The sequence below is a fragment of the Setaria italica genome, chromosome I (assembly GCF_000263155.2).
Source record: "Setaria italica strain Yugu1 chromosome I, Setaria_italica_v2.0, whole genome shotgun sequence".
NCBI classification, from domain to species: Eukaryota; Viridiplantae; Streptophyta; class Magnoliopsida; order Poales; family Poaceae; genus Setaria; species Setaria italica.
In genome coordinates, this window is record NC_028450.1 from 29,550,348 (window position 1) to 29,564,372 (window position 14,025).

A 14,025-nucleotide genomic window follows, 5' to 3' on the forward strand; every position below is an offset into this window, starting at 1 on the left:
AGCAGGTTACTATCTAAATTATGCCTTTCGTAAATGGATTTCATTGCCTAGATGCAAGTTATGGATGTAATTACATACCAAGGGATGTTTATTTTGATGAAGAATTTTTACTCTTTGCTATCATGCATTCAAATGAATGGCGGATCCAATCTCAATTTTTATTTTCCTTTCCAATCTCTTGAGTTAGCATTACATTAGTCACGTGGGACAAATTTTTATTTATTTTATTTGACTAATGTATGGATGAAAATATTCATAGTATGTTCGTGCACTTTACTAGTTATACATAAAACATTGATGTGCTTGTGCCAGGCACGGAAAACAAACACACAATGACGGCATACACGCACTCGATTTCATTTCCTCTTTCTTTTCACATTTCGTTGGCATTTTTGCCCCCAACAGCACCCTTAGAAGGTTTCACCAGGCAAGCAGAGGAAGTACCCAGCACGGTAATTTCAACATGACAGCATCATGAGTTCATGACCCAAGCTACAAATCTACTTGTTACATCACACAACGGTTCGACACGGTATACCGAGAAACCAAGTACACCCTGAAGATCGTTCCCTTCAGATTCCAGATATGTCCAGTGGGAAGAGAAGAGTGCCAGAATTATGGCCTCTTTGCCAAACTTGAGAAATCAAAAAAGAAAATGAAAAAACAATGCACAGTTTCCTTCATTCCCAAAGACCAGCACATCTTGTCGCAAAGATATTAATTGGCACATAAACAGTCCAGACATGTTTCTCAGCTTTTCTCACAGAAATCTTCCTGGTGACCATCATTCTTCCATTCAGTTTCATCGTCCCCTTCTCCCCTGACATCATTCTCAGCATCGCTTTCACTAGCTGTTTCCCACTCAGAGTCATCAGCCTCTTGACCAAACGCATCGCTAGCATCTCCTTCACAATGGACACCCCCATGCTTCAGAGATGCTTCCCTGAATAGCCAAGCGGCACGCATCTGCTTCTTCACCAATCGCTCAGCGTAATCAGGAACTTTGTTTTGCTTCAGGGATAAGTCAGGATCGTTTGACTGAGAGCACTCGTTTATGAAAAGGATTGCATCCAACAAGCTCTCCTTTGCAAAACCAAGCATATCATACGCTTGAGCTCTTCTCCACAAACTCTTGGCATGACGATTCACAGGGCTATGAAGGCACAATGCTCGAGTAGCATCGCTTATGGCGGCCAATGGCTGCTGCAGGAGAAGGTAACACTGAGCTCGATTGCTGTAAAGCACCACCCGCTCTTTCTTAGACTTCATTGGACATAGTGCAAGTGCTTCAGAGTATTTCTCTGCAGCTCCTGCAATATTCCCTGAAGAGAACAGAGAATTGCCTTCCAACTTCACAACCAATGCTGCAGCTTGTTTTATATGAAGATCCTCCCTCGGCATACTCTTTTCCAATTTCAAACTTTGCTTGGATCTCAAGAGCTCGTCAATTTCTGATTTGGTCTGAGTGCGAATTGTACTGCGTGAGTTCCCACTCTGTTGCATACATTCTTGGAGGACTGTGACAATTGTGTCACCAAGCCTTTTATAATCACCAAGTGTCGAAATATTTGTTAAATCTATCAATGTTGGTGCAACTTTATCTATAACCTGCACAAAGAGAAGAAAATTAAGTGACCACAGCTAACAAAACTACAGTTAACAGCTAGTTGCTGTCTGCATTCAAGACCAAATTAGAAGAAAAAAAGCATAAATACATTTTTTAGCACAATGCGCTTTCAGCAAATCATCATGCATAATAATCCTGAACCATCTAACCAGAAAGAGGAATAACAATCCAAGCTGGTTTTTAAAAGATTGTATAGATACTCTTATTTCCTCTTTATGAGGAACTCTGCTATTTCTATTTGTCTCTAGTCATCATTTCTAAGCCGCTGTGCATAGTTGTCATCTTAGGCCTTAAACATAACCTGTACATATTAACCTACATAAAGGGAATATACTATGACAGTATGACTAAGCAAAATGTATTTCACAAGATCTTACCATATGACAAGTATTTGCATCCTGCACTAGCCAAATCAGACAATCAACTGCCATGTATTGCCAGTCATCTGAAGAACGAGCAATGTTGCATAAAGCATCGATGGTACCAGGAATGTTAGCAACATGACCTCGACCAACCTTGTTCTGGCATATTGTTCTTAGCAAACCAACACCAGCAGGTGAGTTTTCATTCACAAGTCCACCCCACATTCCAGGTAACTTGTTAAGAAAATCAGCCTTGCAAATATCATGGAGGAATTCAGGTTTAAATGCAAAGCAATTAATGAGTTGCAAAGACCAGCACTGCAGTTGACTTGCCCATTCCTCAGCTTTGCGGGATTCCATTTCCACACCACCCATGCCACGAGTAAGAAGATCGCAATGATAGCCAAGTCTTCGATCCACAAATTGGTAAAAGTGAGAGTACACAATCTCTAAGGAGCTCGAAGCAAGTTGAATGGCAAGTTCAAGCACTTCTCCATGCTCAGCAACCGCGGGAAATGTACTAGGATATGTAGCCAAATGCCCCAAAGCTCTAACAGCAACCCGTTGCTCCACCCAAGTCAGCCTACCTCTTAGAAGTTCAACTAATGGAGGTATTACACCGGCACGAACAGCACGTTCTGCAAATTCCTCCACATTCATCGTATAGGATCCAATTATGTGAGCTGCATAATATGGGATGTAAATATTCTGATCATGTGCAAGCCAGCGCCTGTTTTTCAACCCTTTCCATATAAGAGCTGCCATGCATTCAAATATGCCCAAGTTGATGAACTCAGGATCATTTGGGTGAGCCATTGCAGTGTTCCAGAGGCCGCTAATAGGGAGAACTTGACCATCATCATCTTGAGAAGGAAGTTCCCTAAAAAACTTAAGCACACTTGCTCTTCGTTTACTAGGGTTTGCCTCCTTCATAACACAGAAGAAACATCCAGGATAAGGGCAATCAGATTGTATCTTGTCCATTATGAGAGCCAATTGATCCTATCAGCTTCCTTAATCAGAACATCAACAACCGTACTTCAAACTGCATCAGAACAAATTATGAGCAGATGTTAACAATATTCTCCAATGAGCAAAGTGAAGGGCGACCGGGCACATTATCAATGTAAGAAAGTAATTTAACAATCGGCAAACAGCTATTAAATTTTGATAACACATCTTCTTCCCCCTAATGTTCTGATAACTTGGGAATGTCAGACTATTGAAATCTGGTGGGTACATAGCCAGCTCTGGCAACCAATGGGAATGGGATTGGGAGCAAGACAAGCAACTTCAGCAAAATCAAGCAAGACACGCTGAGGAACAAGCAGTAGAGACTTCAATGACTCAATGCCCATGACAAACTACGGAAAAGTGAATGATCGAGTCTAACTTGTGCCTAGTGCAGCTACTGTACAAACAATGGTTGTCTGGTTCAAGTTCTTAAAGAAGTAAGAATTTTTAACAACTAAACCATGAGTAAATGCATTTATAGAACTGACTTAACCTCAACAAAATCATATCAATTCAATAGGTCTTATTGATTTCAGGAACATGAAAACTGGGAAGTGAATCACCACTCAATAAAGACATACACCGACTGAAAACAACTGAAGTTTCTACTAGAAGGCACATAACTCACTGCTTTGTTGGATTACAGAAATAGTTTCGAAGTTCACCAATCAGCTGTCTTGCTACTCTTTTCTAGCCTAATTTGCTTGAGTGGATCTCGGTTTTGTTCCCTGGGGTTGATACAGAAGTCTCCTTCGCACGAATTAACTCACAGAGTGTCACCAGCAGAAATCTTAATTGATTGACTCCCATACCCCCAAAACTTCTCATTATCCTTCCCCCATTTCAAATTGCATCTAGGATAGACAGAGTACCAATTGAACAGTGAGCTTTCAGCTCACATTTTGAGCTTACATCCGGAAATTTGAACTCGCAACTCAATTTTTTTCAAAAAATCGCGACGAGAGGCTCGACTCGAACTCCCAGCTACGAGCACGAGCTCCGAATTGGTTACCACGAGAGCTTGCAGCAGGAGATTTAAAAAAATCTGGGCCGTAATTCGAACCTCAACTCCCAATCTGAGCTCTCCGCACCTCAATATGGCCTGAATTACTCTGGTTATAGAAATGGCACCTTACCAGCACACTCCAACGTGGTGGGCCGCCGTCGGACGGCAATGGCGGCCGCCGGCTCGCGCAGCCCCCGCTCGGCTCGGCTCGGCTCGGCGCGGCGCGGGGTGGTGCTGGTGCTGCCGGGGCAGCGAGGCGGCCGAGCTAGGTAGGGTTCGGGGAGGGGCGGAGGGGCGGCGGGCCGTGGGAGTGGCCGAGTGGGGGAGAGCCGGAGAGGGGATTGGGGCGGACCGGCGGATCTCCTCCTCTACGAGAGACCACGGCAGCGGCGGCGAGGAGGGCGTGCGTGCATGCGGGTGAGCGGGGCGGAATGGGGAGGACGGGGGGCGTGACGCGCGAGGCCTTGAGCGCGACGGGCGGACGGGACGGGCCGTGCGGTGCGGGTGGAGTCAGACTCGATGTTGCGGCCCCGCCCCGCGGAGGTGGGGCTCCCGAGCTCCCATCCCGCGTGCGTGCGCCCATCGACGGCCGCGATAGGGTTCGCGCCCGCGGGCCACCACACGCCGTGCCCGGCGCGGTGGTCGACGCGTCCGTCCGTCCGGCCACGTGACGTGCCAGCTCCGTGCACCGTGCTAGGCGCGCGACGGGCGGGGCCTCGCCACCCAACCACCGGTGCGGTCCTTTATCCAAAAAAAAAAAAAAACCACCGGTGCGGGGTGTCCCTCATGGGTGGCTCAGGGTCCCCTCCCCCAGGTCCCGCCCCTCCGCTCCGTCACGCTGCTCCCGTGCGCGGGCGTGCGTGGGGTGGTATGGCAATGGCATCCCGGCCGGCGCGGCTTGCCGATGCCAGCGCCGAGCCGCCGACAGGGCCCGTACCGGCGCTGTGGCAGCGGCAGCGGCAGCGGGGTCCATCCATGATCTACGAGTGAGTCCCCATCCCGTCAAACCAAATCATTGCGGCCGCAACGGCCAAGGCCGGCCCTCACGCACAACCGCGGCGGTCGGAGCACATGCACGCGGCAATTATTTGCGCGACACTGCATTTCCCGTAGTAGAAAGGACGGTTTACGCATGGATCGCGGAACGATAGTACGAGCCGAGCAGGGCGGCAGCCCAAGTTTGGCGCTAATCCGATTTGAATCCCCGTCCTCCGCCGCCGCCGCGAGCCTGGGACGCGGCCCGTGCGAGCGTAATGGCGACAAGGTGGGCAGGTTACCTGGGATGCCGCGGCTTTTTGCTGCTGATGCTGACATGTTTTTTTGCGCACAACGGAGGGGGTAATGCCGCATAGAAAGGCGTAAACAAAGGGCGAGGAGCATGGAGCTCCAGGTAAAAATACGGGTTGGTCTCGCGCTTTTGCGTTCGCCGCCATGTTTGGGCATCTGGCTCGGTGCGTCTGTTGTGTAGCGGTGGATTACGGGCTGTTGTTGATTAATCTGCTAACCAAAGCACTTGCATCGGTCATCACCTGAAAAAATATGTATAGCTTTGCGATGCAGCAGAAATGCAAGCAGGGCAGCACTGCCTGTTGGCCTGTTGGGCGAGGACCATTCAACAGTCAACAGTGCCACAGGCAATGGTTGTCCACAGTGACATTGCGCCACGTCCGGGCCACCGGAGCCCATTTGGAGTAATGTACGCTCCAGTACAGAGCTGCAAAGTGATCGTGACTCATGTACGATGAGAGTGCCCTGAGCTGATTTCGGTCTATTTATTTATCATTTACTCCACAAATCAGTACCAGTGGCTAGCTGTTGGAGTTGGAGTTGGACCATGCCAAGGTACAACCAGTTTTAACAGCACAGGCAGCTGGGCACAGCAAGCGTGGCACAGGGGAGGAACTACCACTGATTTTAACTTTTATTGGAGCATCCTCAAGGTAAAAGAATCAAATGGGGGGCGACAAACGATTTTTGCTGGCCACGGAGCTCATAGCTTGGAGATCAGCTCGGTATGGACGCCCTTCGGCGACTCGGCTTCCTTGGCGTCCGCGTCGGGTCCAGGAGGAACGTCAACAGCAGGCGAGCAGTTGAAGAATCCATGGGGCTGGACAAACAGAAAACGATTTTCAGATCCATGCTATCGTGCTAAAGTGGACAAGAAGGTGGCCTATTTTCTACAGAACATTAACAGAATCCTCTAGAAAAATGTCGAAAGAGCTGAGATGGTACCATGAGCATGAAGCCGATCCGCTCCACCGGCATGACGGGCCAGTCTTCCAGCCTTGGGATATGGGTGAGCCCGAAAACATACCTGTAGTTGTAGGGTGTAGTATGGGATTCAGAAACTAGACAATCACATGGATATTCAATGTCAATCAGCAGGTCCTCATAACATACCAAAGAACAATGTTGGTTTCCTCCAGGGACCGATCCTTCTTCACCCACGTAGCTAAGCCCTCGTCGATGCGCGGATTCTGGTTGGGGAACTCACCTCCAGGGAACATCTCATCGTTTTTGTATGATGTGACCCAAAGGTTATGCTTCAAGAACCCAGCTCTTCTCAAGAATTTGGCCTCGGGTAGGGCCAGTGGCAGACAATTGGAACCAGGTATGAGCTTGTAACCTGTGCGGTCGTCCAGTGCGGTTTACATTTCTTGTGTTTCTTACCTGATTAACCCATAATAAAGAACAAAAGAGTCAGTATCACCAGAATTTGAGACTCACATCCACGTACGTTATCTGTGCTTACATTGGCGTGCATTCTTTCTATGATTAAGGAAAAAGAAATAAGATAGAGAAAAGGGGAGAAAACATCTAGCGTGCATTCTTACAATCCAATGGCGCACAGATGAGGGGTCACAATCACGCATTGCCTGCAGCTCAGTCTTCAAAAGCTTTTCTTCAGCATAGAAAGCATTGTTGTGCACATTATTTGGGCCTGCATCTTCAACTTTAACGTTCACCTCAACCACCTGCAATGGAAGAGAAGCAATAGTATCCAAAGTAGTTGGTAAAATGAGGTGAAGGGGGGAAAAGGTATTTTCTTTGTGAAGATTAAAGTTCAATTAAGCTTTAAGCAGCCAAGTTTCATCTATAAATAGTGGACTGCTAAGACGTCGATGAAATAATGTGATAATAAACAAAAAGGAAAAAAAAAAGGGTATGGCCCATTATCATGGAGGAAGTAGATGACGGGTGTAATTCAGATTTGAGGATTTCGAAATGGAACTTTTGATTATCTCATGATTAAACCTATGAGAGAGGGCTGACAAACAACCTACCTGATTATAAGGCTCATTGGGTTTGCAATCAACTGCCATGTCCATACGGGCAACAAAGAAATGCTGATGAACTGGTGCATACAGACCAGGGGCAATAGTTGTGCCATATTTCCTTTGTTCCCCAGGCATTAGAGCTCCCAAGCTAAGAATTCCAGTAAGCTTTATCTCTGCTTCTATCTTACCATCCTACAACCAGAAAGAACGAAAAGGATAAGTATATAGATAAATTATGATGCAATGCACAACAAAAGTTGGACACAAGCTCCTTCAATCAAAAAAAGTCAGAACTGAATTACATAACAGGTAACCATAAATACAGCAGGTGCTACCAGAAAAAAGGCAAGTTAACATTTGTATTCACCTGATAAAAGTGCCAGTAAAATCCATACTCATAGTTAGCAACTGTGCATATGAATGATACAGTAAGCCTCCTTGATCGTCTTACTTCCGCCAACCCAGTTCTCCAGTCTTGGTGTTTCCAAAGTATTCCATGGTCCTCCTCATGTAAACAAACACAATTCTCAATGGTCTCCACACCACCAGTAAAATTTGTAAAATGTGCATCAAAGTACTTTATAAATCCCAAACAGTCACATCCCTACAAATCAATAATAGAATATAGTTAGACAAACATACCAGGAGGCATATCAAGGCATTGAGTGCAAGATGCACAGTTCTGGAAAGCATCTTGCCTAGTGCAAAAAGAAAAAATAATCTCAAAAGTTCCTATGAGAATTTGGTAAAGATAGTTCCTAGAGCAATTGATAAAGCAGTGCAATTTAATTTTCAAACTTAATTTAAGTGAGGACAAACCAAAAAAAGGCAGGAATTCCTAGAAAATGGCAAACTAAATTGATCATAGTATTTATCCTAATAGAGGTATAAAGTTAATCATGAAAATTCAATGCTTCAGTCAATAAAAAGTGTTTGAACAGTGGAACAATGTTCAAACATTACTTTAACCACTAACTTGTATCGCATTCTTTTCATAAAACATAATGAAATATAATATTCTGAAAGTATATTTCAGAACTCCACTAATATTATTTTGCATATAATTGATCTAGATATTCATAAAGGCATTGTTAGTCTTTAAGATAATTTGACTTATTATCTTAAAGACCCCAGGGACAATAGGCGCTCCATGAAGAAGATCAAAATAGGCGCGATGTGGCTGCTTGCTTGAGCCTGCAGGAAGTGGTTCATGCGACTCCCATGGGGGAGACAAACTGCTATGCCTGTATTCAGAGCCTGCAACTGGTGCTTATATGTGTGCGATCAGTGTGTTGCCTGGTACTGCAGGGTAGGTAGAGCGCTGATCTGGTTATCTCAAAACGTGTAAACGCTCAAACGGTGAATTTGGTGCCTTGTTTTTATAAAATGGGGCAGGGCAAGATGCCTTTTACTCTAAAAAAAGATAATTTTGACTTACATGCATTCTGAAAGGAGCATGTTTTTGGCAAGAGTGAGTGCCTTCTATATGACACTGAGGTATCATGGAAATGCAAGTTTACTCAATACCTGACACTAATCAAGATTATTTGCATGATTACACCTGGAAGTTTCTTTCATATTTGTACTAGATATGCCACCAAAAATCAAATGAAGACCACTTATGCTACAGAGAAAACACCAAACCTTCTTAAGAGAGTGTGCATTCTTTCCCAACCCATCTTCTCCAGCATCAAATGCATTTTTCCGATAATGTGGTTCATTTGGATCTCCATAAGGAACAACCATCTCAACAAAACTCAACCTGTGAGCAATAGGTCGGCGTCCACGATTCCCATCAATGTATGCAACAGAATGGATAACCAAACCCTCTTTAGGGGTGAAGCCAATACGGAAATTCCACTGGCAAGATACATACAAAGAGTGAATCTCAAGACCAGGTCTAATTTAATATTGGGTCAACAAATGCATCAACACTAGCACGCACTTTTTACCTTTTGCCATTCCACAAAATAGCCATTGATACGGAAACTTGGGCCTTCAGGTTGATTGATAATAAGAGGTTTCACATCACTTCGATCAACACCACCTCGTGTTTCACCAGGGGTGTAGTTCCTCAAATGATCTGGTGGGGGCAGAGGCACTAACTTCCGATCTTCAAACTCTATCACAACATTGTTCTGCATATCAACAACAACATGGATTCCTTCAACAGGACGTGCATAACCATTCTCCATAGGGCTATCACTTTCCGTTCTACAAAAGATCAGAGGTTTGCCAATTCTTCGGTTGGGAGCATCAGCATCACTGTAGTAGCCTGCACACCTGGTTTTTTTTAGCAGCAAAGATCATGTTTTGGGTAAGATTGCTACCAGGTCTGAACAATAATATTTTGTAGTGCATTCAATTACAGAAATTATTTATGTTTGGCTTACCATGCATCTACCATGACAAGATCCATGTCATCTATGCCTCTTTTCTTCATTGCTTCAATAAAAGGGGGATAACTTTTTACAGTAGCTTCACATTCAGCATATTCCATAGCGTCCTGCAAAACACACAAGCACTATCAAAGTAATGTCCTGCAAAATACACAAGCAATATCCAACTAAGGCTAGCACTTGACTTAATTATTGGACGAGCATGAGATAATATTTCTTTGCGGCACATTAGTATTGACTTAAGACTAGCGTATAATTCCATGCAATTCAAGCAGGTAATAAGGATCAGTTTTCTAATTGGCAAATGCCACAGTTTACCAGCAATAACTTAGAAGAGATTATCGGGTAAATACAAAAACTCAATGCATATCATTACTAAATATTTTCAATGTACATGTTAAACAGTGCTAGATGGACTCTATGATGGGGTAAAATGGTCAACAGAAAAAAGACAGCATATGACCAATTTATATAAACATACCATTGCAGGTTGAACATCTGGAACAACTTCTGATGATATGACCTTGCCTCTGTGATGTCCACCCCGAGCAGCAGCATGCACTTCAGAGAGTTCTACAACCCAAACACTAGTCTCGTTTGTTTGTTTGTTGTAGACAACAAGCCTGGCTCTCCTAGATGGCAATCTGCTTGGAATAACAGGAACACCTTTTGTTCTAGGAAGCAGGGATGGTTGGAATGGTGGGAAGAAGTATGCATCAGCTAATGCCACAACATTCTTTTCAGGCTCCAGGAGCACAACTTCAACAAAGCGCATACTGTCTCGTACCTATATTTGGTAACTTGATTGTAAATTATTTATTTTAAGCATGTGTTCCTGTTTTCATAGAGAAATGTAGTAGCTTGGCAAACCTCAGGAGTTCTTCCAGCAGCTCTGACAGTTGCTACAGCCACAGCAATTTCAGCAGCAGACAATGGGTCCAACGGGTGGCTTCTCTGTGCCTTCGCCATGATTGGAATCCCTGAAATGTTTTTTATCCAGATTGGACATCACAATTTGACATTGAAGTGAATAATGGTTTTGATAACCTTCATAGGTTACAGACTTAAACATTTCAGCAGATTGGACATCACAATTTGGCATATGTTGTGACATGGAAAGAATGTCACAAGAAAGCTTTTGCCACTTGAATTTTATGGACATTCAGTTAGTGGGGGAATCAAAGGGTGAAAAGGATGCATCAACAAAGCTAATAACAGAAAAATTCTGAAATATGCACAGTGCACACCAGCCAACATGCATGGAACCGTGAATTAAGTCTAGAATGCTTGCTGTTAGATATTGGATCTTTTACATTCTTCTTACCATTACATGTTGGTCTCTCTTAGTAGCAACTGAGAAGCTAAATGGTATATATGCAATTTTTAGAATTATGACACTATCAAATGATGTTCCCATCTTCATTTGCTTACGGTTTTCATCAATTTATTTACAATTTATTTAATACACATAGAAGGGAAAAATAATGTAACAAAAACATTAAAAAATGGAACAGCTACTAGCGAAAAGCTCTTCTTTGTTCGCTACATGGACAAACTTAGAGAATGGGATAATCTAAATCACAGGTCACTGGACAAGATCGACAAAAACATAGGAAAAAAACTGAAACGGCTACAAGCGAAAAGTTCATCATGGTTCACTACATGGACAAACTTAAATAATTACAGTCATATGCATGATCTAAAGCACTGGTGTGCATCACTTCAGAGGATAAGTGGAAATACAAATAGAGTTAAACGAGTCAAAAGCCAACCAGATATCATACAACTATTGGAATTACAGTCAAGTTCAATTAAACCAAGCTACCTTACAAAGATATTATAAATTGTTCCTGTTATCATTTGGTCCAGTTGATTTTTTTCATTTTAGAAAACCATAACATGAGAATTCATCTTATTTTCTTACTGTCTGTTGAAAGAAAAATAATGCTATTAGGTTCAGGGTTGTTAGCTTGTGATAACATTACCTTCTCCAGCAAAACAAAACTTGCTAAATAGAACAGAAAACTGCAGGTTGGAGCAAATAAACACTGGACATACATGGACCCACATTGGACACAATCAGCACCCATGAGTACTATGGACACTAGTGCAGCAAACACACCCATAGGCCCCACCACCCGCAGCACTCCACTATTAAAGTATGTGCATTGGATGTGGCTGAGTCATTCATGTACCATCACACCGCTTTGGTGGAGCCATGATCCATACAAAACGTTTCTAACGTTTCTAGTGGTCCCGTTACTCAAATACTACTTAACAACAGGGTCACACCTTCATTACATTATAAGACTCCAAAACAAGACATTTCACACATCCTACTACATCCTCACTTCTGAGCGATAAAAGTACCGTTCCCATTATAAACACAGACTGTGCTATGGCAGATTTAATTATGTTGGCACTATCACCAACTCAAAGTGCCTGCGCCATCATTCTCAATGGGCTATTATACAATTATTTTGGAGTGAATAAACAAATGCATTCAACTTTCAACATGGATGTTTGTCATGATCAACAGATTCTCACAAACTAAGATGCCTCTTTCATTTCAGATTTTTTTAGACCAATATAAAGCCACTTTAAGATCTACTCTCTCATTTGTGCCCCACCCACTAAGTCACTGGCACACGTGCATGACCAAACTTGGAAAATAAGTAGAGTCCGCGGTATCATAGCAAGGCGTATCACTTCGTCACTACGATCTGAACCTCACAAGTGTGATCGCGACCAATACGATATCACCATCAGGTATAGCCTTTCGAAATCCATTTCCGCGTCACGCGACATGCCAAAACATTTTTGTCCCCATGACTGCCGATCCCCATCTAAATCGAAAACTAATCACTATCCCGCATCGTCCCTCACGCGCCCGGTGAATTCGTGTGTCACGAATCCGGCAGCAAGCACGGGAACAGCGTGACACCTGATCGACGGCACACGCACGGGCGCACCCAAATGATGATACGTACAGCCGCCGGGAAAAACAGAGGCAGGGAAGAAGGCCAGCGATCCGATCACGCGCGTACCTTTGGTCGAGCCCTTCGCGGTGTTGGGCGGCGCGACGTCCCCCGCCATCACGGTGCCGCCGCCGGGTGCCGACGCGACCTTCGCCTTTTCCTCAGCTGCGGCCATTGGAGCGGCTTCGCGACCTGGCCGTGCCCGTACCCTCCTCCTGCTCCTCGGGAGTCACGATCTGACATGCAGCACCGGGCACCAGGCCCTCCGCCTCCTCTCCACCGCCTCCTCGTCGACCGGGGTTTAGGGATTCAGACGGCCGTGCGCGGACCGCGAGATGGGGGTGGGGGATCGATCGGGTCTCGGCGACGGCAAACGGACAAGCGGAGTCGCTCGTCGACGGAGGGGGTTTGGGGGGGTTTTGCGGCCTTGCGTGGTTGTGGGGGCGGCCCTGCTTTCGCTTTCTGGAGTAGTGGCCTGGTGGGCACTCGCGTGGCGTGCGCTTTATAAAGCTGGCGGCGCTGTTGGCAATTGGCTGCGGCCTGCGGCAGCCGGCGGGGAAGGCGCAGGCGCGCTGCGCTGCGCGCAGCGTGCGTTGCGGCCTCGCGGTACTCTGCGCTGGTTGCTTGGGGCCTATTGGCACGGGAGGGGCGGCGGTGGCGTTTTGTTGGTAGAATCCATGTTTTTTTTAAAATATATGCTCCGTTCGTTCGAAATTATGGCTATGTTTCGTTTTTTCAAAGATTAATTTTCAAATTTTTGATCAACAATATCTTAAAACTAATTTATTTCAAATAGAAAATGTTACATATATAATAGTTGGTTCCATGATAAATCTATAAACATTATTTTTATATTATCGATCTCTATAATTATTTTTTATTTGCAATCGAAGCTCAAAATATTTGACTTTAAAAAAGTCTAAACGTTGTATTCTAGGACGGAGAGAGTAAGATGGAGAGAGTAAAAAAGGTAGAATCCATATAATACTTAATTAAAGGGGTGCAATATAATGCATGCGGTGACACACAAAACCACCATGAAATTGTACTTCACCACCGAACTTTTTTATTGAACTAGTAAGTATATATATAGAATTATAGATGTGATGTGCGGTGCGGTGGGAGTGGAACTTGTAATTCAGCAAAACATGAAGCGCAATTATAGTGTGATGCGCGGTGCGGTGAGAGTGGGAACTAAGCAAACACAAGTGCAATTTAGCAAAACACAAGTGCAATTATAGATGTGATGTGCGGTGCGGTGGGTGTCAGTGTTTAGACCTGGCAACCTACCGAGGGATACTCGAGGTAGTGTTTTATGCGTGGGGCTCGCCGAGATCAGGAATTTGAAGGTGAACTCAAAC

The 14,025-nt window shown here is 44.6% G+C and overlaps 2 protein-coding genes across 3 annotated transcripts; both read right to left on the bottom strand.

Moving 5' to 3' along the window:
* Nucleotides 1-341: 341 nt before the first annotated feature.
* Nucleotides 342-4,481, bottom strand: LOC101765180. 2 transcript variants are annotated; one of them, XM_004952900.2, is made up of 3 exons: nucleotides 4,140-4,481; nucleotides 2,005-3,034; nucleotides 342-1,608 (listed from the first exon to the last, which is right to left on the bottom strand). In XM_004952900.2, exons 2-3 carry the CDS (start codon nucleotides 2,971-2,973, stop codon nucleotides 751-753), a joined length of 1,827 nt encoding a protein of 608 aa, XP_004952957.1. In that variant the 5' UTR covers nucleotides 2,974-3,034; nucleotides 4,140-4,481; the 3' UTR covers nucleotides 342-750. The 2 variants fall into 2 exon arrangements, with proteins under 2 accessions (XP_004952957.1, XP_012698013.1); XM_012842559.2 differs by having other exon boundaries at nucleotides 4,135-4,481.
* Nucleotides 4,482-5,757: 1,276 nt separating this feature from the next.
* Nucleotides 5,758-13,257, bottom strand: LOC101765584 (copper methylamine oxidase-like). The gene is given in 13 exon segments (XM_012844159.2): nucleotides 5,758-6,116; nucleotides 6,242-6,323; nucleotides 6,410-6,639; nucleotides 6,641-6,679; nucleotides 6,844-6,984; nucleotides 7,294-7,479; nucleotides 7,655-7,891; nucleotides 8,932-9,147; nucleotides 9,240-9,570; nucleotides 9,681-9,793; nucleotides 10,168-10,473; nucleotides 10,557-10,666; nucleotides 12,734-13,257. Coding segments are annotated over 13 exon segments (2,214 nt in total). The 5' UTR covers nucleotides 12,840-13,257; the 3' UTR covers nucleotides 5,758-5,999.
* Nucleotides 13,258-14,025: the final 768 nt, after the last annotated feature.

Coding starts and splice junctions, on each gene's coding strand:
- LOC101765180 (XM_004952900.2), bottom strand. CDS start 2,973: ATGGACAAGATACAATCTGATTGCCCTTATCCTGGATGTTTCTTCTGT. Junction 1,609..2,004: donor ATGCAAATACTTGTCATATG/GTAAGATCTTGT, acceptor CTCTTTGTGCAG/GTTATAGATAAAGTTGCACC.